This window comes from Diachasma alloeum, unplaced genomic scaffold (genome assembly GCF_001412515.2).
Source record: "Diachasma alloeum isolate Michigan unplaced genomic scaffold, Dall2.0 Dall_scaffold_00198, whole genome shotgun sequence".
Classification (NCBI taxonomy): Eukaryota; Metazoa; Arthropoda; class Insecta; order Hymenoptera; family Braconidae; genus Diachasma; species Diachasma alloeum.
Window position 1 is genome coordinate 1,557,502 of NW_021680363.1, and position 26,391 is coordinate 1,583,892.

Consider the following 26,391-nt stretch of genomic DNA (forward strand, 5'->3'; position numbering starts at 1 on the left):
GATGAAACTACAAAGCCAGTGGAAAATTCAATTTCAAGCCCCAACTGACTAAAAAAAAGTCCACCAGAGAATAAATGAAAAGAGAAAAATCGTTTTCAAACTCTGATGGGAATTAACGAGAAACAGTTGATATTCCATTATTTTCAAACGCTCTCTCAACTTCCGGATTATTGAATACACTTTTTGGATTAAAATTCACCCTGTTCGTTTTTCTATTTATATTCAATATCTCCGTGAATATGAAAAACTCCATCAATCGTCCCCAGTTAACACGTCATTTTATTATTGATGGAATATGTGAACTGAGAATTGATAAATGGATTGGAGATAATGCGCCCGGAAAAATGTGAACACGACGGTTTGAATTTTGATACCGGATATTGGCAGAGGGGTGGGGAGGGTAGTGAACTGGAGGGTCTTAACGGAAGAAATCCCCTGGAATGTCACATGTACAATGAGAGTAATGAAATCCACGAGGAGTTGGTTTTTTTGATGTACACAATTTGCTTCGTAAAATGCATGTAAAGTCCTTCACAGTCCATGTAACATTCTCATAAATATGGATTTATTATTCATGAATGTTGTGCTGGGACTGGCACGTACATTCTGGATATTCAGTGTGCAAGAGGCGATTTTAATTGTTCCGTGTGTTTGGTAAAATGAGGATCACGTGTGGAGAAAAATCGATGGAAAACCCATTCGGTAGAAAATGCCGGTGGAATTCTATGAAAATTTATTAAGAGTCTATTAGAATTCTTGAAATTTCAGAGATGAAAGACATTTTTTTTCAATTCCTCGGTAGTACAGTGAATTGTACAGCTTCATGGTTGTTATTTAGACGATATTCTTGTTCAATACCTTTTGTGAATACACAAGAAAGGATATAGAAATTGAATGGCTCATAAAATTGAAAGAAAGTGCTCAAGCATTACTATGATGTACCCACAGAGGGTGGGGTAAAACGATCGTTTTCAAAGCTTCAATGTCTTCGATACCAACGAAGTGAATGAAGCGAACTTTACCTCATTTCGAAGCCAAATAAATGTCTTGAGAACGGTACAAAATCCTTTGAATTTAACTCTCTCGAGTTTTGAGTTATTGACTATTGAAAACAATCCATTCAGTCCCGCTTTCTCTCGTGGAGATACTTATATTCAAGGATAACTCAGGAAGGTACACTGCGAATTTGAGAATATTCAATCCCGGACAAGAAGTCAGTGGGACGATTATTCAGAGCTACGGATGAAGCGAATTCCGCAATTATTTTTTGAGTAACCGTTGAAAAATCGATTTTCGAAGAGAACGAATGCCTCGAAAACTGTTCAATGGATTGAGCTCCAATAGGGCTTGATGGATAGCGCCTATCAAGGTCTCCATTCACTCAAAATTTCACAGAAATCTGTGTATTCATCACGGAGAAGGTTCTTGCTTTTATCTCAATGGAAATTTTTTATCAGTGAAACATTTTTTTAAATTTTCTTCATGATCACATTCTACTTTTCAATGTCGCTGATTCCAGTTGAGTGCAAGGCAGAGTTTTTCTCGAACGTTTATAATTAATGTAGAGATCTGAAGAGGATGAAGTTCTTGAGAATTCAACGAACATTTCGAATTCAGCGAATTTCAATGAGGTGAGGAGTTAAACATGAAATTGAAGTGAAATATCAGATTATCGAACACTCGACGCAATTTACACTTGGATAATCGTGCATTCTCCTGATTTTCAGGGTTGCAATTCATAGAATTCTAGATACTCATCACGGGAAAATTCTCGAATACCGATACCCACGCACATTCCTCAGCTTTTCAGATCACTCCAAATCATTCCGAACTATTTTCGCTTGCATTCAGAACCAAAAAGTTGAATAACCCAGTGTTTCCACTGCACCCAACTCCCCGCCCCCAATTAAAATAAATGAGTCAGCGAAAGTGTACCAATGCACACCCCATTCTAATCAAAAGTTCGACAACGCCCTGTGCAACAATATCCCATGAATTTCTAAATGTGAAAAGAACCGACTGCAGTGCGTCAAAAACCCGGTGAAAACTGCATTTTCCAGTGGCTTCACATTAATTAAACCCACCGCAGTGACAATTGGACCGTCAAAATAATGATTTTCACTGAATTTAAAGGGTCGTTACTGTTGAAGAGGCACAGCAGTACTGCGCAACCCAGGACGAGTGTTGTGTATTTGTGGAGGTGTCAGCAAAACGTAACTATCACGTTGATGAACTTTTTTATCAGCTCTTTGTTGTCGCTGGATTGCCACTTGAAATGGCACCAAATCATCACAGAAAAGTGCCATTAACATTCGGCTCACCGACAATGCTACCACCCTCTCAGGTACTCATTAGAATATTTCATTTCCATGAAAAATGCTGAGATAATTAGGGGAGAGACCGAGGCAAAATAGAACAGGAATAACGAGTACTTGGCGCAATTGAAAAAACTATTTTTGTCTTTAGTTGAGGGTCAAATGGTCTCAAGGGTCAAGTGACCCTTCCTGATCACTCTGCTCTATTCGGTTAGACCCTTAAGACATGTGACCCTTAATCCTAAACGTCCTCAAGGGTTGTTTGACCCTTAAAACGTTCTGACTCTCGACTGCAAACAAAAGAAAAAGTTTGTTGAATTGTTTTTAGCTGGGGGTCAAGTGATCGCAAGGGTCAAACGAGCCTGTAATCGACCCTTATTTAGTCGGTTGGACCCTTAAGACCATTTGGCACTCAATTCTAAATGTCGTTAAGACTCTTTTGATCTTCACAACGAATTTGACCCTCAACTAAAAATAAGAAAAAAGTCTCCTGAATTGTTTTTAGCTGAGGGTGAAATAGTCTTGAGGGTCAAATGGCCCTTAATGACACTTGGAGTTGCGGAGAAAATTATCGTGGAGCGAAACGACCCTTGAACACGTGTAGGGTTATGGGTCAAATAATCCTTTCTAGTCACTGCTCTAATTGACCCTCAACTCCAAACGTCCTGAAGGGTCCTTTGACCTTCAAAACCATCTGGCCTTCGGCTAAAAATGAAAAAACTCCCGAGTTGTTTTTAGCTGAGGGTCCAATAGTCGCAAGGGTCAAATGATCCTCAGCTAAAAACACAAAGAAAAATTCTTGAATTATGGTAAATAGTAATTTTTCCTCTTGTTTCATTTTGCCTCGCTCACCCCCGGAAATAATTAAAATACGAATGAACGCGAAGAGGAAAAAACTTATTATTCCTTTTTCCTGTGTTAAAAAGCCACGGCACAAGGCAACGTTAAGTATTAAACGTCGGCTGAGTGATGCCTGCGGCGTCGTAGCCCCCAATGTACGACGTCCAAGCATCAGAACGGACTTGATGATTATGAGGACCAAAACGTGTTCCCTTGCTGCTGGAAATGAGAATATTACACCTGGCTCCAGAATTACCCTGAGGTCTTCGGAGCCAGCCAGGAGTTGCGCCATTCAGTGATATAATATTAATTATTAAATTATTGTCATGATTGAAATTGTGAGGAAACGATGCCCCCCATGGCTCGAATTATTTTAGGATGTGATGGGACAATCGTCGATTGAGGAATATATATTTTAAGCTCTTGGAGTAATTAACAAGTTTTTAAATGAGAGAGGTTGAGTCATGTCGATGATTCTGTCGGATTATCTCGGTAGAGAGTGGGTATAGGGGAAATTTTCATACGACATTTTTTGTTGGAAATTTTCTTGGCTACAAAAAAGTTTTAGTGACATTTTTCTATAGAACCAATTGTTCAGGAGATAAGAGCGAAAATAGGGAAAACGACTGTTTAATACCATTCGGGATTGTTTTTTTTCATCTTTGTTGAGGGTTAAGTGGTTTTGCGAGTCAAACAGCTTGGAGCAGAGTGATTAGCAAGAGTCATTAGCCCTTTAAGGCAATTTAACCCTCAACTCTAAACGTTCTTAAGGGTCGTTAGGCCCTCAAGACTATTTGACCCTCAGGTAAAAACAATTCAGGAAACTTTATTTTTGTTTTTAGTTGAGAATCAGATGATTTTGAGGGTCAAACTACGTTTTGGGACGTCTAGAATTGAGGGTCCAGTGGTTTGAAGGTCAAACAACCCTTAGGAACGTTTAAGGTTAAGGGTCAAATGATCTTAAGGGTCTAACGAATTAGAGCAGAGGGGGTTATTTGACCCCTGAATCTACACGTTCAATTGTCAAGGGCCGTTCAACCCTTACTACCATTTGACCCTCAACCAAACGTCCTTAAGAGTCTAAAACTAACTCACAGAACTTTTGGTTTTGTTTAGAGTTGAATACATTGTTTTGAGGGTCAAACGACCCTTAACGACGTTTAGAATTGAGGGTTGAGAGTTGAATGGTTTGAAGGTCAAGCAACCCTTAAGAACGTTTAAAGTTAAGGGTCTAACGAATTTGAGCCGAGTGATGAAAGAGGGTCAGTTGACCCTTCACCCACACGTCTTCAAGGGTTCATTGAACCCTTACGACCATTTGACTCTCAACTAAATCGTGCTAAATAGTCGTTTTTTCTGGTATTCCGTTTCACCTCAGTCTCCCCATTTTTCTTATAAATATCTCTGGATCTAAAAAAGATGGCAGATTTTTATTCAAACAAAAAAAAATTGAAAAATGAATCAACCATTGAAAATTTTACTATCTCCATTATATTCGGAGATATTCAACAAAAAATAAGAATAGATTTCGAGTGAATCGATTAATCCTGTTTCACCTCTCGACCAATAAATGAATAATTCCTTCTTTTTTTATTTGAACACGTGACAAACACAATCGACACTCTATGAATAAACGTTGATACGCACACAATTGACAACTTCCGATTGAGCATTAGTGATAAATAGAGTAATCGAGGGGAAAAAAAATCTATATTTGATCATTGACCTCTCTTTCAACTGTATATAAGTACGAGCGGAGCAATAACGCGCTGGGCGTATGAAATATGGTATTCGGTTATATGAATATTCAGATATTTCAACGGTCTATCCGAGGCGGGAGGATAACAATGTTGAACCCTTCGTCCGACGTTGAGGTTTCTACCACAGTGTGCGGAGCCCTTTGTTCAGCCATTTTTTTTCAGCACATTGTTATCGATGAATGAAAAAGTGATTCAGGGGGTTGTATCGCGTAAGTTGTGGCAAGATGAACACATTTTTCCGGGGTCTGAATAAATTGTAATCTGTGTTGAGTTCAATTTGTGAAATAAAAAAAATTTTGCGGAGATTTTTTTTTATATATTTTTGCAACGGCAAAAAAGTTTTTATGTGAAGTTTTTGAGGGTCAAGCGACCTGTAAGAGTGTTCAGAGTCGAGGGTCGAATGGTCGTGAGGGTCGAACTACCCTTGAAGACGTGTACGGTTGAGGGTCAAATGACCCTTTCTTGCTGATCACTCTGCTCAATTTTGAAGGTCGTTTGACCTTCAAAACCCATTTGACCCTCAACTAAAACCGAAAAAAAATTCTGAATTATTTTTATCTGAGGGTTAAATAATATTGAGGGCCAAACGACCCTTTATGATCACTCTGCTCGAACCTACTGGACCTTTAAAGCCATCCAAACGTTCTCAAGGGTCGTTTGACTTTCAAAACTCATTTGAACCGCAGCTAAAAACGAAAAAAAATCCTGAATTAATTTTATCTGAGGGTCAAATAATATTGAGGGTCAAACGACCCTTTGTGATTACTCTGCTCGAACCCATTGGACCCTTAAAGCTATCCAAACGTTCTCAAGGGTCGTTTGACCCTCAAAACTCATTTGACCCTCAACTAAAAACGAAAAAAAATCCTGAATTAATTTTATCTGAGGGTCAGATAATATTGAGGGTCAAACGGCCCTTTCAATCACTCTTCTCTACTCCATTTGACCCTCGACTAAAAACAAATCGAGAGATAATTCACCTCTACGAAAGCAATGTTACGATTTTTCGTCCCGACTCAAGCGATTTCTGTTATTTATTTATAAGAAAATTCAGTCATGTATATGTTGGACGAAGTGTTCACCAATTCTCCCATATATCAGTTTGAAAATATAATAGTAATGATATTGTTCAGATCGCCTTAATTAAATCTGTACCTATTTTAGATGAACACATTGTTGGAATTTGAAAAAAAATAAATTACCAACTGCGGGTTGAATTTTCCTGATATTATAAAATAACAAGTGCGTCACACAATGAACCAATTACATATAAATAATATATTATCTGTACATAATAAAACAACATTTCGTAGTTGTATGAGTCTACAGTATTGTAACTGCAGTTAACTCATGATGAAGAATAAAAAACATTTTGACTTTAGATGAATAATTGATCACGAATTCTATGAATAATGTTATATTCTGGGTGAGGAAAGTAGATACGATGGAGATATGATGAATTTTTGAATATACCTCAAACTATATGAGATATAAAAGATAATTCATGTAATGACATTTTTTTCTTCTTTAATTTGTTGAAGGTGTGAAGTATTTTATTTTTTATTGGTACGTGATAATAAGGAGGATTTAAGACAATAAATTTAATGACTTATGAATTTATATGAAGGGGATAATCAATTGGTCGTTTGGTAAGATTTAAACGTTTTTCAGTAGTGAAGTGGTGAAATAGAACAGAACGAAAGAGTCTAGTTAATTTTTAAACGTTTTTTTTAAATTCAATTACTTTGCAGATGAGTGGATTATGGAGAAAATGCGATTTCCTCGGGGAAATCAACAGAAATAGAAAAATATGTTTTGACGTTTTCGTCTAGATCTATTCATCTTCGAGATTATCACTGAATAAACAGGAGATTTCAAGTTCGAAGGGGAAAATTCTTTCAACACCCTTTTTCCCTTTTTAAATGACGAAATATTTAGCTACTGAGGGATTTTAGGAAAAAATGTCATAAGAACTTTTTGTTGGGAATTTCATAGGCTACAAAAAATGTTTTATGGCATTTTTTCCAAAAACCCTTAGTTTTCGAAATATTTACCAAATTAGCAGAGTCAACTTCAAGAGAAAAATCCTTTCAACATCCTATTTTTCCTTTTTTTAAACGACGAAACATCTAGACATTGAGTGAATTTAGGGGAAAATGTCAATAAACATTTTTCTTGGTAATTTCATAAGCTACAAAAAATATCATATGACATTTTCTCCTAAAATGTTTGCTTTTTCGAAATAATTACAAACTTAACAAAATCCATTTTCCGTTTTCCTGAAATCGCCCCTGTTCGATAGATTACCGAATTACCCCAGTAATTATCGATTTAAAAATTTGTTAAGAGACATTTTTATAAATTACAATCTCCATAAAGGAAATCCTTCGACGTTTCCTGCTAAAACCACTCATTCCCTAAGAGAAAGGAAATATTACTGAACAAAAGGTGTCACTTCACCAGAAATATCCACTTCGCTACTGATTTGAATAATTAATACCCTGACACTCATCAATAATAAATACGTATGAAGTACCATCACACGATCAATGAATGTCTCCCCCCGAACGATGGGTTATGCCAAAATCTAATGGAAATTAAACCTACATAAAGAGAGCGGACGAATAAATTGGCGAAACAAGAGCCTCAAAAAATCATTCTCTGTTATTTCTGGTTTCTGTACATCAGCCAAACAGGTACTGAGACAATCACTAAGTGATTAAATCCTTGTACGAGATAATTTAATAGAAAAACCTATTTCCTAGAAAATTCTATTGCACTTCTATTGAAAATTCCATTAATTTTTCGCGGATTCTATTAAAAAATCCACAGCCTTTCGTCGAGTTTAGCACAAAATATTTCATAGAAAAAATCAACAGAATTTAATTTTTCTATATAACTTATTCCATTGGGACATTGTTTTTGTTTAATTTGATTCATGCGAAAAGAAAACAATTAAAAAGCATCGAAAAATTTCTCTAGAAAATGTCCACACAAAAGTTGTATAGAAATATGAAATTCCACTAATTTTCCTCTATGAAACAGATTCTATTGAAAAACGCGTAGAAAATCAGCGGAATTTTTCAATAGAATATCCAAAAAACTAATAGAATTTTCAATAAAAGTTCAATAGAAATGCAATAGAATTAGCTAGAGAAAATGTTCTCATACATATTCATCCTTTAATGTTAGATTCATTATCTTAAACGTATAAAAAAATTCAGGAGAAAAACCTACTGCTTTCTCAACGAAATTCTATTGAATTTCCATTGGAATTCTATTAAGAATTCTATTTGCGCGAATTTTATGGTAGATTATGTAACTTTACCGTGTCATTTTGTCAAGAAATATTTGAAAGAAAAAGCCAATACATTTTCTTTTTTCTATAGAAATTCTCGGGCCCAAAATTCCCCAATATTTCTTTCGCTGTCTTGTTATTCATTTCTCGTAATAAAATCCGAGACAAAATCGTTGAAAAAATAAAATAAAATGAAAAGGAAATCGTACAGATTTTTTTTTTCTATAGAAATTCTCGGGCCCTAATTCCCCCCGTTTTTTCGCTGTATTTTTACGTGTTTCTCATAATAAAATTCAAGAAAAAATTGTAAAGAAAAAAAATCAAATGAAAAGAAAATCGTAAAGATTTCCTTTTTTCTATAGAAATTCTCGGGCCCAAATTCTGCCATTTTGTGTTCCTGTATTTTTATTTGTTTCTTGTACAATAAAATTCGCGAAAAAATCGTAAAGAAAAAAAAATTAAATGAAAACAAAATCGTATAGATTTTCTTTTTTCTATAGAAATTATCGGGCCCAAATTTTCTCAGTTTGTTCTCCGATCTTTTTATTTATTTCTCGCAGTAAAATCCAAGAAAAAAACTTGAAAAAATCAACATCTATAGACATTATTCTATAACCAAATATGTATTTAAAAACACGGCGGACATTGCCACCAATAAACCTGAATTAATGTTAATGATTGAGGAAAAGGTATCGACGTAATGTAATGGAAGAAAAAAATGAGAGACCGCCCAGTGTGAGCGCATGTGCGAAGTGTTGTGGCATTGCCGGATGGTCAATAACTCGCGGGCAGGCCTCTTAGTGCAGCGCTAGCTGTCGCGCAGGCGTCAGTCCCAACTATAGCGTGAGAGTATTTTATTTTTCGTTGATAATGTCATGACATGATCGTGACTGTGGGCCCAGTTTTGCTGAATGGGTGAGTGATTCCGCCATGTTTTTCGCATATAGTTTAATTTACGCGGGATTATATTGGTGGGCGAAAGATGTCACGGCATGAGAGACATTATTGCGTAACTACGGGTCTTTATCGGTGATGTATTGTCACCGGCAATGCGAAGGGAAATATAGTTGGATCGAGGCGGAAATGGAGAGAGTTGATTAGTCGACCTCTCTGGGTTTTGGGAATATTTGATTGATGAGGGGCGAGGGGTTCCAGGGGGAAATGTCAAAAGATAGTTTTTGTAAGGGACGGAATTCTCTACAAAAAATTTCGGATAGCGGTTTTCGGTAGGACTGATTGTTGCGGTGGTAATTAAGAATTTAGTAAAGAAGTTGCTGGAAAATACGTTTGAATTTTGAAACTGGCGAGTTATCTCGGTAATGAAGGGTTTTAGGGGAATTTGTCAGAAGATATCTTTTGTAGGGGAGGGAATTTCCTATAAAAAATGTAGAGTAGTGATTTTTGGTAGGACTGATTGTTACGGTGGTAATTAAGAATTTAGTAGAGTAGTTGGAAAATACGTTTGAATTTTGAAACTGGCGAGTTATCTCGGTAATGAGGGGTTTTAGGGGAATTTGTCAGAAGATATCTTTTGTAGGGGAGGGAATTTCCTATAAAACATGTAGAATAGTGATTTTCGATAGGACTGATTGTTGCGGTTGTAATTAAGAATTTAGTAGAGTAGTTGGAAAATACGTTTGAATTTTGAAACTGGTGAATTATCTCGGTAATGAAGGGTTTTAGTGGAATTTGTCATAAGATATCTTTTGTAGGGGAGGGAATTTACTATAAAAAATGTGGAATAGTGATTTTTGGTAGGACTGATTGTTGCGGAGGTATTTAAGGATTTAATGGACATGTTCTTGAAGATTAGGTGGGAAGTTGGAAAAAAAATTTCAAAAAACATTCTGAAGAAAAGTGGAATATAAATTGCAAAAAAAACTCGATGACAGAATAGAACTCACGTATTCAACGCCGATGGAGTCAATATATTTAACATTCGAATAATTAAATTTTCTGCAAGCCATCCTTCATTTTATTTCAACGACATAAGAATTGCAAATGCATCGAGCTGATCTTAACACTGCGTTGGTCGCGCAAAAGTTACGAACGCCGTTGGTCGCAAATCGGTACAGTAGTTTTGAGACATTGAGGAAAAACGAAATGTAAACAAGTTGTTTATGTCTCAAGAACTACTGGAGCGATCGGGCTGAAACAGCGGCGCCAAAATTGAGCTCAATAATAACTACACGGAGAGAAAAATTCAATAAAAATTACCAGAAAGAAAAAGTAAAAATTGCGTTTCGAAACGTAATCCGCGAGCGAAGTAAAATTAAATAAAAATTGTAAATTCTAAGATTTGTTCCGTAAAAATTAACCACCCGTCTGATAACTCACCACTGTGAGGACAACAAATCGTTCCGTAATTTTTCCCCAACGATTGAGAAATTTTACGGAACGAAACGTAGAAATAGCTCACCAGCTTCATAAAAATTGTTGAATGTTCAAGAATTTTTGATTTTCAAGGCCTAATAAGTTGAGAAGTTTCTGTAAGATTTTCCTTCTTCGGGAAAAATTACGTGTCAATTTCGTACTTTTTTTTCAGTGATGAACCTGAAAATTCACTGAACGTTTCGGATTTCTTCTCTTCCATTCCTTTAAAAATTGCCGGAAAACGCTTCCCCATTGCGGATTACGTTAATTGTTCCGTAATTTTTACTGAATATTTCTCTATTCGTACAATGAACCAAAATTTCTGATTTTTACCTACATATTTATTTATGTTATTTATGTTGAATTTTCTAAAAATTAATATATTCTTCATGTGTTATTAATTAATATGTTATTTATGTATTCATGTTGAAAAACATTATTTCTTCACGTTTCACAACATTCTAGACAATTTGCAATCAAATTTAGAAAATGGAAAAATCGGCCAAAACCACGGTTTCCGTTCGGAAGCAAAAAAGGCAGTAAAAATCACATCATTCCCTTCTCACTATATCACCTCCCCCATTACCTCATTTTTCGCAAAAAAGACTCTACTCCGCAGAGCAAGTAGTCAACCTCATAAATATGAATATGGATAAAGCCGACAAAAAAGCCTACGTAAAGATTGAATTTAGAACTTTAGACGAGACTCTTTACTCTTTACATACCAAGGCCGGGGTAAAGCGGGATGAGAGGCCCCCAGTGACTATTTAACGCTTGAACACGGCCCTCATTACGTTAAATACACATGAAAGTGTTGGTGCAGGCCGGGTGATAACGTTAATTCCAACGAAAATGTTCTGCAAAGTGCTGTTTAATAATTACTCCAGTATTACAATTACTATCCTATCAGCGGCATCGCCAGTTTTGTACTTAAACTCTTGCACTTTTCCTCGGGAACTAGTTGAGAATATTTAATCAGTCTCATCAGCAAAACGTTTTTACCCACTTTTTTTCTTTATCATTAAAATGAGGCGTCGTTAGACTAGAAAAATATTTTATGTCGTACATGTATGAAAAAATTGAGGAATTTCCTCTATAAGAATTCTTGGCCAGGAACTTGACAATGGTTTCTTGGATCTTATTCTCTATAATAATGAGAGAGAAATACAGCGGAAGAAATTGAGAAAACTTATGTTCATGAAATTCTACAGAATAAAAAAGCCAATAATTCACCTATAAAAAATCAAAATCCATTGATTTTCGTTCATTGAATGATTTAATTTGTCATCGGTACATGCCTCAACCAATCCATAAAACAAATACTAATGATCTTCAACTCTTCCCAGATAATCGACCAGAAAAACTGACAAATAAAGCTCGCGAGAAAACGTCAAAATGACGGGGGGAAACACTGGCGGAAGTATATTCACTTACGAGACACTCGTGCACGCGATATCAGGGGCTGCAGTAAGTAATTCATATTTAATGCATCATGCACTCCACCTTCGTGAACATTATCTCGAAGTCTACTTATTCCACAGGGCAGTGTCGTGGCAATGGCAACCTTCTTTCCGCTTGACACAGTTCGCAGTCGATTACAATGTGAGCTTTTATTTTATCTCGAGAATATGTCATCGTCTGAAGTTTATTTTAACTATCGATTAATATATATTCTGGATGAAATCTGACGTTGATCATTGTCGTTGTTTCAATGGTTTTCTACGTTTCCATCGACAAGTGCTCTACTTTTAGTTTAAGTTGAGGGCGAATAATAGATTTAGAGTTTGACTGTTGACCAGTTTTCAATGAATATCTCGGAATCTAAAGGAGATAGCAAAAATTTTGTTATAACCTTTTTTGTAGAGCCAATTGAGAGCTACAACAAATGTTATAACGAAAATTTCGCTATCTCCCTTTGATTCGGAAATATTCCTCAAATACTCAACTGGGAGATAAGTCGACTTAAACCGTTTTACCACTTCGCTACTGATTTGTATTGAGATATTTCAAGCTATTGAGAATGAATTTTCCAGGTAAAGATTAGAGTTCAGGAGTATTAACAGAAACTTGCGAAATTTAGTGATAAATTTGAAAAAAGAGGAAAGACAATTTACATTACAATTCAGTAGAATTCTAATCGAAATCTATTATAATTTCTCAGAGAAAGCACTAGATTCGTTTGTTATTTTTTTTTTAACGTAGAATTAAAGAAAATATATATCAAGACAGGAATGACGAATCCTACAGAAACTAGTAAATTATTGCGAGGAATTCGTTGTGAGTCTTCATGTATAAAATTTTTATAATTTCTTCTCTGGCAGTGGAAGAAAAAGAAATCAGTTCTGGATGGAATCTGATATTGATTTAGTCAAAGTTGAGGGTGAATAATAGATTTGGAGGGACGAATTGTATGGAAATATTTCTATTTGTTGAGAATAAATCTTTGCAGATAAAGACAAGAGTTTAGGAATAGTAACAGAAACTGATGAAATTTAATGATAAATTTAACAAAAAAAAAACAAATACAATTTACATTGCAATTCAACAGAATTCTAATTGAGCTCCAATGAAATTTCTCAGGAAAAACACTAGATTCGTTTGTAAATTTTTTTTTCAAACGTCCTTGAGTTGTTGAGGAATACATCAATGTAAGAAAGGTAGAATGAAATAAAAAGTCGTCAACACAAAAATGAAAAATTGATTTTGTCAAAGTTGAAAGTGAATAATAGATTTGGAGGGACGAGTTGTATCGAAATATTTCAGTCTGTTGAGAATAATTTTTTGCAGACAAAGCCAAGAGTCGAGAAAGATTAATAGAAACATACGAAATTGAATAATAAATTTAACAAAAAAAATACAATTTACATTGCAATTCAATAGAATTCTAATTGAACTCCAATGAAATTCCTCATCGTAAAAATGTTGTTAAACGTGATTGAGTTTTCAAGGAATATATAAATGTAAAAACGATAAGATCAAATAAAAAAGACGTTAAGAAAACAATAAAAAATCCTTCAAAAACCACTAAACTATTGTGAGTAATTTTTTACGATTTTTCACGAATAAAATTTTCATGATTTCTTCCCTTGCAGTGGAGGAGGATCGTCAAGCCAAGAACACACTAGCGACAATCCGAGATCTCGTGTCGAAAGAAGGGCCGTGAGTATCAATCAGATGAATTATCTCGAGCAAAAAAAAAGTTCAAAAGTTCTTTAACTCATAATTACAGATGCACATTGTACAGAGGCGTTGTGCCGGTTCTCCAGAGTCTATGTGCCAGTAATTTCGTTTATTTCTATGCATTCCACGGTTTAAAACGCATGAGGAACTCGAAGAATCAGACGGCAGGAAATGACTTGCTCCTTGCATCGATAGCAGGTGCCCATTGCTAAAGTAACTTTCAAGTTTGTTCTCTAACTAACGAAAACTTCTTACTAAACGTCTTTTCAGGAGTTACCAATGTCTTAGCCACAACACCACTCTGGGTCGTGAATACTCGTCTAAAGACTCGAGGAATAGGCGGTGTTCATGAACCAAATAACAACGACTACGTCACTCTCTTGGGTGAGTTGACAATTTTTCCCCTAACTTGATTAAAAGATTTTCCAAATAGAGGAGACTCTCTCCAATCGTCGATATCTCTCGACCTGACGATGCGATTTGGATGAGTCATGGCTCGTTTTAAAGCTTGAAAAGATAACTTGAAAACGAGAAAAAAATGCGACGATTTCACTCTGCCGTTTTCGAGTTATTGGGGATTGAAGACTGTCGGTTTTAGTGTTCCAATTTTTTGAAATTAAACTGAGGTTTCCCAAGGCGATAATTCAATTATGCAGAATATGTAACATTATGGTCTCCAGAATACTTCGACGGAATGCAGTGTAAACAGACATTCTCACGCCTCGAAACATCGCGCATTATGTAAATGAGGGGTTGAGAGGATTTTGTAACACATGCTAGAGAAAATTTCATAGAGAAACCTAGCGAATAGAATATTAATTCATTTTATAATTTATATTTTTCAATTACTGATCATTGCGTACGTCCATACAATTTATTCATTTGAAGTACTTTCTATGGAGATTGTTGGGCTCAAATTTCCCTTTTTTTTTGTTTGATTTTTTGAATGAAAAAGGAATCCTCGCGTGGCCGATCTCGTGTGGAAAAAGTGAAAACTGAAAAAAATGTTTTTTTCACCGGGGGTCAAAGTATTAGATCTTGGATTTTTCCAGGGGGAACGTCGAATTTTGCCAAAATCGAATTTTTCAGCCGGGTGAACGTTGATTCTATTTGAGCGACGGGCTATTCAGAACTCTCAAAAGTATGTGGAAAAAGTGAAAACTGAAAATTTTTTTTTTTCACCGGGGGCCAAAGTGTCAGATCTTGGATTTTTCCAGGGGGAACGTCGACTTTTGCCAAAATCGAATTTTTCAGCCGGGTGAACGTTGATTCTAACTATTTGAGCGACGGGCTATTCAGAACTCTCAAAAGTATGTGGAAAAAGTGAAAACTGGAAAAGTTTTTTTTTTCAGATTTTCAAAGGGTCAGATTTTCCGTTTTTCCAGGGGGAAAGTAGACTTTCCCCAAAATCAAATTTTTTACCCGGGTGAACGTTGATTCCAACTATTTGAGCGACGAGCTATTCAGAACTCTCAAAAGTATGTGGAAAAAGTGAAAACTGGAAACGTTTTTTTTTCAGATTTTCAAAGGGTCAGATTTTCCGTTTTTCCAGGGGGAAAGTAGACTTTCGCCAAAATCAAATTTTTTACCCGGGTGAACGTTGATTCCAACTATTTAAGCGACGAGCTATTCAGAACTCTCAAAAGTATGTGGAAAAAGTGAAAACTGGAAAAGCTTTTTTTTCCAGATTTTCAAAGGGTCAGATTTTCCGTTTTTCCGGGGAGAAAGTCGACTTTCGCCAAAATCTTTTCGAGGAATTTCGAAATTCCATAGGATTTTCTATCGAATTCGCTATATTTTTCCCTGAAACTGTTCTCATCCGTGAATTACCGATCATTTCGTATTTTCAGAGGGTATTATACACATCTGGAAATACGAGGGCATCCGAAAACTCTGGGCTGGTACATTACCAAGCCTGATACTTGTGTCGAATCCAGCGATTCAGTTTATGATTTACGAGAGTATTAAGAGGCGAGTTAATGCGTCATTAGGTACACCAGCATGGGTTTTCTTTACTATTGGGGCAATAGCCAAGGCTGTCGCCACAACGCTGACGTATCCCTTGCAACTGGTACAAGCGAAACTTCGGGTAAATATTGATGATCTTGGGAGAGACGTGATTTCAGGGTGAATTATTCATGAGGATTATTTGTTTTCTCTTCAGCATGGCCATAATTACAAGAATCTTCCATCAGATGCGGGAACAATACAGATGCTTCTTTACATTCTAAAGTGAGTATATTATGTACATAATTTGCTAATGGACCCAGAGAGAATAAACAAATAATTTTTACAATTTTCATAATTAAATTGACATTTTGCATTCAAATGACATTTTGTAAAAAAAAATTGTTCTTCCTAGAATATTTTTCCCTTCTTATGAAATTGTGAAAAACGATTGTTAGAGTGCAAAATTGATTGTTTACAAATTATTTATGAAACAGATCTTCGACAACTGCAATCTATCAATTGATGCGTATTAATTATTATCTGGAAAAAAGTCGACTTTTTAATGTTTTAAAAGGAAAAACGCAATCCTGATGTATAAAAATACAATTGCGTGAATCGCAATGGTGCGAATAGTCACGGCCTAAAAATTTTGCAAAAATATAACATAGAGTTCTGGCAAAGTAATTAGCTGAGTATTCGAGGAATATCTCCGAATCCAATGGAGATGGCGAAATTTTCGTAATTACCTTTTTGGTAGATGGATTTGAGGGCTATAAAAAAGATTATAACTAAAATTTTGCTATCTGCCTTAGATTCCGAGATATTCATTGAAAACTGACCAATAATATCGATGTAAACTGTTTTACAGTTTCGTTATTGATTTTTTATCAAATCTTTTTATTTACTCTTCTTCAATAGGACACAAGGGTTGGGGGGCCTGTACAAAGGAATGGAAGCCAAATTACTACAGACTGTATTGACAGCAGCTCTGATGTTCCTGGCTTACGAGAAAATATCAAAATTCGTATTCCGCATTCTCCTCCTACATAGACCAATTCTTAGATAATTCCGATTAATTTAAGTTGTGTGACGAATGTTTGGACTCGAGGGACTCTAGCAAGAGTGTGTTTTCCGTTTTGACTTTGTATTCGTTTTGTACAACAATAAAATTGTCGTTTAATAAACAATAAAAATGTGATGAAGACAAATATGCACAGTTATTTGTAGTGATGTAAAATTCATAATATAAAAATGATAAAAATTGTCGTCGATCTGGGCATCAAAAGGAGTTAATGTTGAAGATTTCTTCTCTTAATTCGAGATAATCAGGAAGTCTTATTCGTTACTGCAGACTGGACCCTATAAATGCGAATCCCGTTTGAAATTTGGAATGAAAACTTCGAAGAAAACTGTCTGTTTATTAAACTATAAAAATGAGATGAAGATAAATCTGTAGTTATTTATAGTCATGTAAAATTTGTAATATAAAAAAGATAAAAATTGTTCTTGATCTAGTTATCAAAAGGAGTTCAAAGGAGTTATCAGAATGAACATTCTGAAGATGTCTTCTCTTAATTCGAGGTAATCAGGAATTCTTATTCGTTACTGCACACTAGACCCTAGAAATGCAAATGCCATTTGAAACACTAAATAAAAAATTATTCGCAAGAAAATTCTGGAAGAAAATTGTCACCTGTTTCCGTAGGTGCGTCAGCTTCACAGTGATATATTCGTGAAGTTTTTGAATATCATCAACCGTACCCCTGATTATCGAATCAAGAATTTTTTCGTCCCTTATAATTCCTCTGTCCACAATTACAGAAAGATGGGCTCTGCCTCCGTACGTTAGGAAAGACACGCCAATGCCGGTTGTTCCTCTATTCAAAATAATCATTATTGAAATATTCGGAATCAACGAAATACTTTCGTGATCAAGGTAGACCTTGAAAATTAAATTCCTCTTGTACCTGTGGGGAATCCAGAACGCAACCTTCTCCAAACTATTCCCCAGAATATCAATTTTATTGGGTCCAGGTAGATTACTAAAGACCATAGTACTGTGACTCTTCAAGAATGGCTCCAGGATCCTCCTTGGCAAGGCAGCAGACAGCCAGCTCATCACCCAGTAATTGATCAGGTAATCTGGCCTGTGTCTCAAGTCTTCTGAGCATTTAGACACATCCCGGAGTCTCTCCAGCATCCGTCCATATTTAGTTTCCTCGTTTTCATCATTATTGAGGATCAACTCCTTTCCGTTTGCTTCGGAAATGCATAATGGTAGCAATCCTACTGAAAATCGGTTTCTGAGGCTGAGTTGTTTGTTTGGTGCTGACATTCTAGCTGGTATCACGACGGTTACAGTTTTCGGAGCTGTTTCGTTGAGCTAAGGGAAGTATGGTTTATTCCAGTTGTGTGGAAATTTAGCTGAGGTACTTCTATTCCTTATGATTTCGTATTTTTTCCATGTTTCCTACTTTACAAGGGGATTCCCCTCAAAAGAAAGGCGGGAATATTTGTATTTGGAAAAAAATCTAGCGAATAAAAAAAATCTATAGGATTTCTATAGAATTCTCTAGAAATTATATTCAAAATTCTATCAGTTCTTGTCCGACTCTATTGAAGAATCCTGCAACTTTACGGCACTTTTTTATACGAAATGTGCAATAGAAAGAATAGAATTCTAGCGTATTCACTAGGTACTTCTACGAAAAAAAATTCGTACATCTTGAGCAAAAACTACGCAACAACACGTTTTAAACTGTCGTTAAAGCCAAACAATAAGCTTCGCAACTTTGCACGATCCTTCACCTTTTCAAAATAACGATGAAGATTATCAGACAAGGCAGCAAGAACGACATCCCCAAACCTCGTTCCAGTCGTGTTCTTGATATCTCGAATTTTCGCGAGAAGTCCAGAATCTTCATCGTCATCAACAAAGTCCCCCTCCATCCAGCAAGATATGATCTTCTCGCCAGTCAACGGGGGACCGTGAAGAGCACTGAAACGAGCAGATCATGAATCCGTAGATCCACCCCTAGACTATTCTACAACTCCGCGTCATAAATCATCAAACTTGTTCAGCCGCACTCGTTTCCATCGACATTTATCTCCCCAACATGACAGCAGTCACATTATAATTCACATTGGAAAGCTAATTGTCGATGGCATACCTGTTATCCAAGCAGTGAAGTGCCTGCCCAACAAGACAAGAAGGTATCGACAGCAGCACAATCATGTTGCTTCCAAAATATTTGACCGTTGCTAGGGCTCTCTCATAAACCCGAAGGACAATCTCTCGTGTTCTTGCAAAAATTCTCTTCAACTTTTCCGTAACCGGAGGAATTGGTCTGACAACGAACGGCATGGAAGCATCCAAGAGATCATCAGTATACAGAATGATCTGGTTCAAAGACTTCAAAGTAACGTCATCAGTCGAAACAGCTAGACCATCAAGCGAATGAAGCGTTCCCTCATTAGCTATTTGAGAATCTGGATCGATGACAACGTCGACTGGACACTTGGGACTGAAATGAGAATCGGCGATGGCTTCCAGCAGAACCCTCAGCAGAGCAACTCCATCGCCAACAGAGTGATGGATTCTAAAGACCAAGGGAATATTTAGAGTTTTATGAGGGCCATCAAGGCATTTCTGGCAGTGTCTGCCGACAAGAATCTCCCAGTTGGTCTTGTGGTCCTCAGGAAGCGGTCGATTGCAGATCTTGTTCATCATTTTTCTCAGGTATCCATTGTAGACGTCTCCGCAGGTGCCCTTGCACTCCTCGTCATCCTCCCCTAGCCATCTGATCCTCTCCTCCAGGTTGATGATGCCGTTGGTCCTTCGCCAGTAGAAGTACCCGTACTTCTGGTCCCTCAGCCAACACAGCTTGTCGAAGTTCTGAGATATTAGACGATCTTGCACGAGTCTTCTCAAGTCGTTCAAGATCCTCGAAGGATCTGCAGTCATAACCGGTTTTATCTCGAGAATCCCGAGGACGTTGATGACGGAGTAGGCGTGCTCGTCCTCAACAGCCCAAACGCAATCGCATCCTTCTAGAAGACCACCGAAGTCATTGCCTTCTGATCTTCGTAGGATCTGGGTGATGAGTCGACGGTAGAGGAAGCAGGTGGTCAGGAGGATTGTAACAAAGGGCGCGAAGAGCGTGAAGATGATTATGTTGAAGGTCCAGGTGGCTGTGGTTTTCAGTTTCTTGTCTAGCATTCTGCTGTCCTGCGAGATTTAGAAGCGATGTTGGGACGAGGTGACTTTATTCACGGAGTTTGAAAGGAACGCTAGCTTTTTTGGATATCTCTTCTTATTTGATGCAACGAAATACAGGCACGAAAGAGTCATAGAAAAATTGGAGAAATTTTATAGAAAATTTTATTGAATTTCTATAGAAGAATTCTGTAGCTTTATTATGTTTTTTTTAGAAAATATCCAATAGAAACATCTTTTATAGAAAAAAATCAGTAGAATTTTGTCTTTCAATACCACTTTTTTCATTCGATATTTTCTATAGGAATTCGTTGACCTGAATTTTCAATGTTTTTTCCGCTCCATTTTTCTTCCCTTTTCATCCAATAAATCAACAGGAAAAAAGACTGAGAAATTGAGCAAAGGAATTCTGTTTTCTGTAAAAAACATCTCAATAGAGAAAATTGTATTGAAAAAACCGAGCTCTATTGATTTTTTTTTATCGAATATTATCTATCAAACATTTCTATTCATTGAGATCTCAACCGAATTTTCTACAAATTCACAAGGTTTTTCTATAATTTTTTGTCGTGGTCGAAGTAAAAATTAGGAAGTTTTGAAATTACGAGTCCTTTCACGCATGAAAAAATTCAATAGAAAACCTGGTGAATTCGGTACAAAATTCTATTGCAATTCTATAGAAAAATTCCACTCGTTTTATGCGCTGATTCTATTGCATATTTGATAGGAAAAAGTCAATGTATTTTGAATTTCTGCTCAAACTTTTCTTTTGAGATTTTTTAGTGGGCAGAAATTTTTCCGCTGGATTTTGTTTTGATTTCCATTACAGAATCCGACCGGAAAAAACTTGGAAAATTGCTGCCCAAGGATTCTACTAGAAAAAATCTCAAGAGTAAAATTTAAATGGAATTTCTAAATCTATTGACTTTTTCTTATTGAATATCCAAAAGAATCAGCGCAAAAAACAAATAGAATTTTTCAATAGAATTCCAATAGAAATTCTACAGAAACCCCATAGAATTCCTATAGAGTTACAATAGAATTTTCTACCGAATTCGCTAGGTTTTCTATATCCTTCAAGGGATTATTCAGGAGAATTTCCTCTATCAAAACGATAAATACCTTAATAGGACCGATCCGAAAATCAGCCAGCCACGCAATCAGCAGTCCCGTAAAAATTCCCAATTTCGCTGGATTATCAAAAATATTGCCTTCCTCAGACTGTCCAGTCTTGGTAGCATTTTGAGAGAACGCAAGGTCATACGTCAGTGATGCATTTTTGAATGTTATCCATATGAAGTCCCAGACTTCATTAATCGTCGTGACAGAAGTATTTTCCGGATTTATATCCATCTGTACTCAAATGATTGATAATGTCAATGATTTTTTCGAGTCTTCATACAAAAATGAAGATTTGATCCTTCTTACTTTGGAGAATTGAGGAGATGTGCTGATGAATATTGAGCAGAGCACTGACAGAAAGTATTGTCTCAACCCTTGTTCGTTTATATAACTTGCGAAGCTCCTCATTCCTTTATTGGCCTAAGTCTAATGGAATTACTATTGCATCAAGATAAAATATTTAAACATCATAATTGCATTAGGAAGACGAACTCTTACGATCTGGGGAAGTGTGTTTGGTGACTCATATATTAACGAGTATTTAACTATAAATTGATATTCTGTAACGGGGCAGGGAGTTATGGAATTTTTTCATAATTTTACAATCATGAAATTTATTAATTGTTGCGCGAAGGGAAATGAAAAATTTCAATGTAGTTTCAGAAATCACTTTCTCATAAATAAGTCGTAGAAATTGTTTTAAATTTTAGACGCGCCATCTAGCTCTTACGGAACTTGAAGATTTTTTCTGTTTTTCGTTTAAAAAAATGCACTTTTATTGTTTATTTTATGATGTTCTTAGCGTTTTGTTACGATTTATTACGGCAAATAAAATCTTGAAGAAGGAAAAAATACTATTTTCAAACATAAAGTTCCCAAACGGAATTCAACAACAAAAAGTTGAACGAAAACTTTGAATGTTGAATTAAAAAGAAGAAAGTACGTGAAAAAGTTTTTATTTTTCTGTGAATGTCACAGAATAATAAAATTCTATCGTAAAAATTCTGTGTCATAACCGAAGTGAACAAATCGATGCGAACCTACAATGAGAGTTATTATCTGTCTCAAGGGCATGCATATGCATAACTGTAAGCGCTAGTTTAATTGATTTATTACCCTTGACACCATGAGTTACGGAATAGAATGAATCACAAGATTGAGATTTTAATACAAAAACATATGTAATGCAAACTCAATCATTCATTCATCTTATGCAATGGGTCTATCAGCAATTGTTGAGTTCTTCCTCGGGTTTCTGTTTTCGCGACGGCTTCTGGATTAATTTTTCATTAGTTTTCAATAGATTTTCTTCCAGCGCACGAATCTGCGATTGGAAATTTTTTTTTTCGTTACAAAAGCATTTCCAAAAATGAGATAAAACCCATGTGAATAAGTAATGAATAAGACTCATCTAAAAAAATTATTTATATTTGACTGGGAAAAATATAAAATTCGATTGTAGAGAAGGAATTTTTTTCACCTGAAAATTTTTTTCCTTCAATTCAATATTTTTCGCATGAATCTGCTTCCTCAAACGATCATTCAGTGTCAATAATGCGTCATATCTGTGAATGACGATTTCGGAGAGGTAATTATGCGTTGATATTTTCATTGGAACACGTACGAAGGAAATTTCATAGAAAAATCTAGCGAATTCGCTATAAAATTCTGTTGAATTTCTGTTGAACTTTCTATTAATTTTTTACCGTTTCTAGTGAAGAATCCCGCAACTTATCCGCCTTCTTATTAACAGAGATGTGGAATGGAAAATATTCTGTACAAAAAACCGATAGAGTTCGATTTTTCTGTACAATTTATTTTCTTCAGATATTTTCTATAGAAATTTCTGAGGTATTAAATGGAAATCGGAGCAAAATAAAGTGGAAAAACTTGGAAAAATCATGTCGAGGAATTTCTAGGTCCTTTTGTTTGTGAGAAATCGTCAAAAACCGGAAGTGATAATAAATTAACGCATTTTGAGAATTCATGTTGAGGAATTCCTATAGAAAATGTCTCTCGCTTTTCAATGAATATCTCCAAATCTACGGGAGATAGCAAAATTTTTGTCACGACCTTTTTTGTAGCCCTCAATCCACTCTACAGAAAAGGTCATTACGAAAATTTCGTTATCTCCATTAGATTCGGAGAAATTCCTCGAAAACTCAGCTTTACGCTCATTTTTTCACTAAAACAGTTTCAATTGGACGTTTTCTATGAAAAAAAAGGGTAACAAAGCTGTGGAATTTTCTACGAATTCACTAGATTTTTCAATGAAATTTTTTCGTTGAATCCATGACACTTTATAATCATACTTTTGATGCCAAGATCGATTAACTTGTTTTGTCAAGTAATCCGGGAGTTCATCGCTTGTGATATTTTTTCGAAATAAATCTACAAATAAAAATGGTAATAAAAAGCTCATTGTTTTCCTTATTATTGTTATTAAGCCTGACTGCTCACTCAACATAGTATCATTTTTATTTGCAGCATCTTTCAGATTCTTCTGTAATCTCAAGTTCTTGATCTTCATGTTCAAGACTTTGAACGATTGCTCGACTTGAAGACTCTGAGATACTTTCATCGATGAATCGAGAAGATAGATAGTCCGTCGTATATCGTTTATTTTCTTAATCAAGTGGTCATTTCTGTTGACATTATCGGAGGGCATTTTACGAGTCGAGAATGGGAGAATTAATTCCAAGATTTTCTGGTTTCACCCCTAGAATAGAGCAATTTATCTAGAGTGAAATTGCAGCGAAGGATATTTATAATTATCTGTCTATATTATAAAAATCCAAATTGACTTCCAGTGATGAAAATTTGGTACTTGAAATTCAGACTTCAAAATTAAGGGTCAAAAACCAAGAGTTAGAAACTAATAATGAGGATCAGAATAAGGGCCTCAAGGGTCAAAATAAGGATCACGAGGATTATAATTGATGTTAGAATAAGGGTAAAAATAAGGGTCACGAGGATTATAATATGTCAGAATAAGGGTCATGAGGGTTGTAATAAGAGTCAGAATAAGGATCACAAGGGTCAAAATAAGGACCACGAGGGTCAAAATAAGGGTGACGAGGGTTATGAGGGTCAGAATAAGGGTTGCAAGGGTCACAATAAGGGTTACGAGAATCAGATTAAGGGTCTCAAGGGTTAAATTAAGGGTCATGGGAAGTGGCTCATATGGCGGTTGGCGAGCGGAGGGAGCAGGGGGCGTAGCCCCCGAGTCAATACATAAATTATTAATAATCATGTGTATATTATAAATAAATTATACTATAAATAAATAAACAAGCAAACTTTTTTGTTTTTTCTTTCCTAAAACCACTCATTAACGAGATAAATTCAGAACTAAAGATTGCAGATAGAAAAATCCATCCCGTTTCAACTAAACCTTCAATTATCTCATTATCGATCAATATCATCGAAAAACACTAAAAGACCTTTTCTCTAGTTGATAAATTTCTCTACAAAAAAGGTTCTCTTATGATTTCTTCCAAAACAACCAATTACCGAGATAATCCCATAATTAAAAATTATCAGACTGCGAAACTCGACGATTGTTGTCAATTATTCATTAATAATCAGCTCGATAAAAAAAACAATATGCAAACTTTTTCTAGAGAATTAAATTCTTCGCAAGAAAGTCCCCAGACGTTTTTTCCTAAACCCAAATATGAAGGAGATAATTAAAAAAGTATTCTTGACCGCCCCCCCCTCTCTCTCGTGCTCTCTCTCTCTCGCACAGTTCCTCAAATCCCATAAAATCTCCAACCGTCTAACCTCTACGAATCTCATCCCTGACCTCACGTCACCCCCACCCATACCACCCTCCTATAAATGTCAATAATTCCCATCTCCACAATCCGCCTGATCCTTTCGATTACCCCTCTCCAACGAGAAAACACCCCAAAAAAAATCTAGTCAAATCTAGTTGTTAAATAAAACCCCCAATTCCAAATCCCCAAACATCACAGCTGATTTTTATAGGGACTTTGACATCTTGAAATTCCCAAGAAATACAACAAAACAGCACACCTGAACGCACCTGAAGGCAATAGAATTGAATGAAACCGTCTTCAATCTTTAATGTCTTCCGACCAGACAATACGATTTTTATGAATCAAGTTTCATTTTAAATGCTAAAAAAAATATATCTCATGAATGACAAAAAGAGTAATTTTTTCGAGTAATTAATCATTAAAACTGGCCCATTTTGCCCCGTTTTTTTTTTCTAAACTCGAAAAATTAATTGTACCGGCAAAATAAAGTAGTTCCCCTTCCCCTCCTGCCACTGATTAATGAATTAATTATTAATGGTTAATCAGATAAAAATTAATTAATGAAAAATTGCGGAAATTTCGATTTCATTGTGGAAAATTTGGCTGTAGAGTTGCAATTTGCGGGCTTCTGATTGGCGCAGCTGGTGCTGAAGGAGGGGAAAGGGTGCCCCCCCCACCCTCCACTATTAAAAATCCGCCACTGACACTTCAACGACGGAAGATTGATTTTTGATAAATGCATAATTATTAATTTACTCAATAATAGAGGGGAGGCGATTCGGGGGGTTTTAATTGATGACAGGGGGAGGGGAAGTGGTCATCCTCACCCCCTCCACTTCAACTATAAACAAACCGACATTTCAACGCCCACTGATTGATCCTTAATAGTTAATAATTAATATAATTGATTGATTGATGGAAAATTGGGAAAATTTCGGTTTTAGTTCTAAAAAGCTGTAATGTCCGGGCTTCTGATTGGTGGAGCGGGTGTTGAAAGAGGGGAGGGGTGACCGTTTCCCCCCCTAAACAGCTGCTGCCGACATCTCAATAATGAATAATTGATTTTTGATAAATACATAATAATTAATCAATTCAATAACAGAGGGGAAGCAATTTCGGGGGTTTTAATTCACAACGGCAGGAGGGCGAGGGGGAAATGGTCACACCCACCCCTCCACTTCAACCATAAACACAAACCATTTCAACGCCGAATAATTGATTCTCAATGAATATATACGATAAACCAATAATTGATTACTTAATTGACGGAAAATTGGGGAAATTTCGGTTTCAGCTGTGAAGCTGTCATGTGCCTGCTTCGGATTGGCGGAGCGGGAGATGAAGGTGGGGGGAGGGGGGGGTGACCGCTTCCCCCTCAAACCCCCCTAAACATTCGCCACTTCCACTTCAACGACGGAAAATTGATTTGTGATAGATATATAAAAATTAATCAATTCAATAATAGAGGGGAGACAATTCTGGGGGCTTTAATTCACAACAGGAGGACGGGGAGGGGAGAAGTGGTTAACCCCACCCCTCCACTTCAACCATAAAC

At 36.1% G+C, this 26,391-nt stretch overlaps 3 protein-coding genes across 5 annotated transcripts in view; 2 read left to right on the top strand and 1 right to left on the bottom strand.

Moving 5' to 3' along the window:
• Nucleotides 1-4,616, top strand: part of LOC107048837 (dexamethasone-induced Ras-related protein 1) — an 18,536-nt gene extending 13,920 nt beyond the window's left edge. Inside the window, exons 6-7 of the mRNA XM_015272265.1 lie at nt 2,134-2,344; nt 3,242-4,616. Coding sequence (XP_015127751.1) covers nt 2,134-2,344; nt 3,242-3,454 — 424 coding nt within the window. The 3' untranslated portion in view covers nt 3,455-4,616. The remainder of the gene's footprint in view (nt 1-2,133; nt 2,345-3,241) is intronic.
• A 4,394-nt stretch (nt 4,617-9,010) lies between these two features.
• Nucleotides 9,011-16,920, top strand: LOC107035503 (peroxisomal membrane protein PMP34). Of its 3 annotated transcripts, XM_015252937.1 has the most exons (9): nt 9,011-9,128; nt 11,933-12,053; nt 12,128-12,188; nt 13,679-13,745; nt 13,816-13,964; nt 14,037-14,150; nt 15,617-15,855; nt 15,931-15,998; nt 16,635-16,920. In XM_015252937.1, the coding sequence occupies exons 2-9, from the start codon at nt 11,982-11,984 to the stop codon at nt 16,780-16,782; spliced, it is 918 nt and encodes a 305-aa protein (XP_015108423.1). In that variant the 5' UTR covers nt 9,011-9,128; nt 11,933-11,981; the 3' UTR covers nt 16,783-16,920. The 3 variants fall into 3 exon arrangements, with proteins under 3 accessions (XP_015108423.1, XP_015108424.1, XP_015108425.1); XM_015252938.2 differs by lacking the exon at nt 9,011-9,128 and having other exon boundaries at nt 11,979-12,053; nt 12,112-12,188; XM_015252939.2 differs by lacking the exons at nt 9,011-9,128; nt 12,128-12,188 and having other exon boundaries at nt 12,001-12,053.
• LOC107035502 lies at nt 16,564-21,462 on the bottom strand. Its single transcript, XM_015252936.2, has 7 exons — nt 21,361-21,462; nt 21,055-21,285; nt 18,887-19,944; nt 18,525-18,714; nt 17,684-18,099; nt 17,410-17,593; nt 16,564-17,335 (listed from the first exon to the last, which is right to left on the bottom strand). Exons 1-7 carry the CDS (start codon nt 21,460-21,462, stop codon nt 17,312-17,314), a joined length of 2,205 nt encoding a protein of 734 aa, XP_015108422.1. The 3' UTR covers nt 16,564-17,311.
• Nucleotides 21,463-26,391: the final 4,929 nt, after the last annotated feature.

What these genes read in the sequence shown, in the direction of transcription:
- LOC107035503 (XM_015252937.1), top strand. Translation starts at nt 11,982, where the DNA reads ATGACGGGGGGAAACACTGGCGGAAGTATATTCACTTACGAGACACTC. An exon ending in ACGCGATATCAGGGGCTGCA is followed by an intron (nt 12,054 to 12,127) that starts GTAAGTAATTCA and finishes CTTATTCCACAG; the next exon opens with GGCAGTGTCGTGGCAATGGC. An exon ending in CGACTACGTCACTCTCTTGG is followed by an intron (nt 14,151 to 15,616) that starts GTGAGTTGACAA and finishes TCGTATTTTCAG; the next exon opens with AGGGTATTATACACATCTGG.
- LOC107035502 (XM_015252936.2), bottom strand. Translation starts at nt 21,462, where the DNA reads ATGAGGAGCTTCGCAAGTTATATAAACGAACAAGGGTTGAGACAATAC. An exon ending in TTCGGATCGGTCCTATTAAG is followed by an intron (nt 19,945 to 21,054) that starts GTATTTATCGTT and finishes TAAATCTCGCAG; the next exon opens with GACAGCAGAATGCTAGACAA. An exon ending in GCGTTCTGGATTCCCCACAG is followed by an intron (nt 17,594 to 17,683) that starts GTACAAGAGGAA and finishes TATTTTGAATAG; the next exon opens with AGGAACAACCGGCATTGGCG.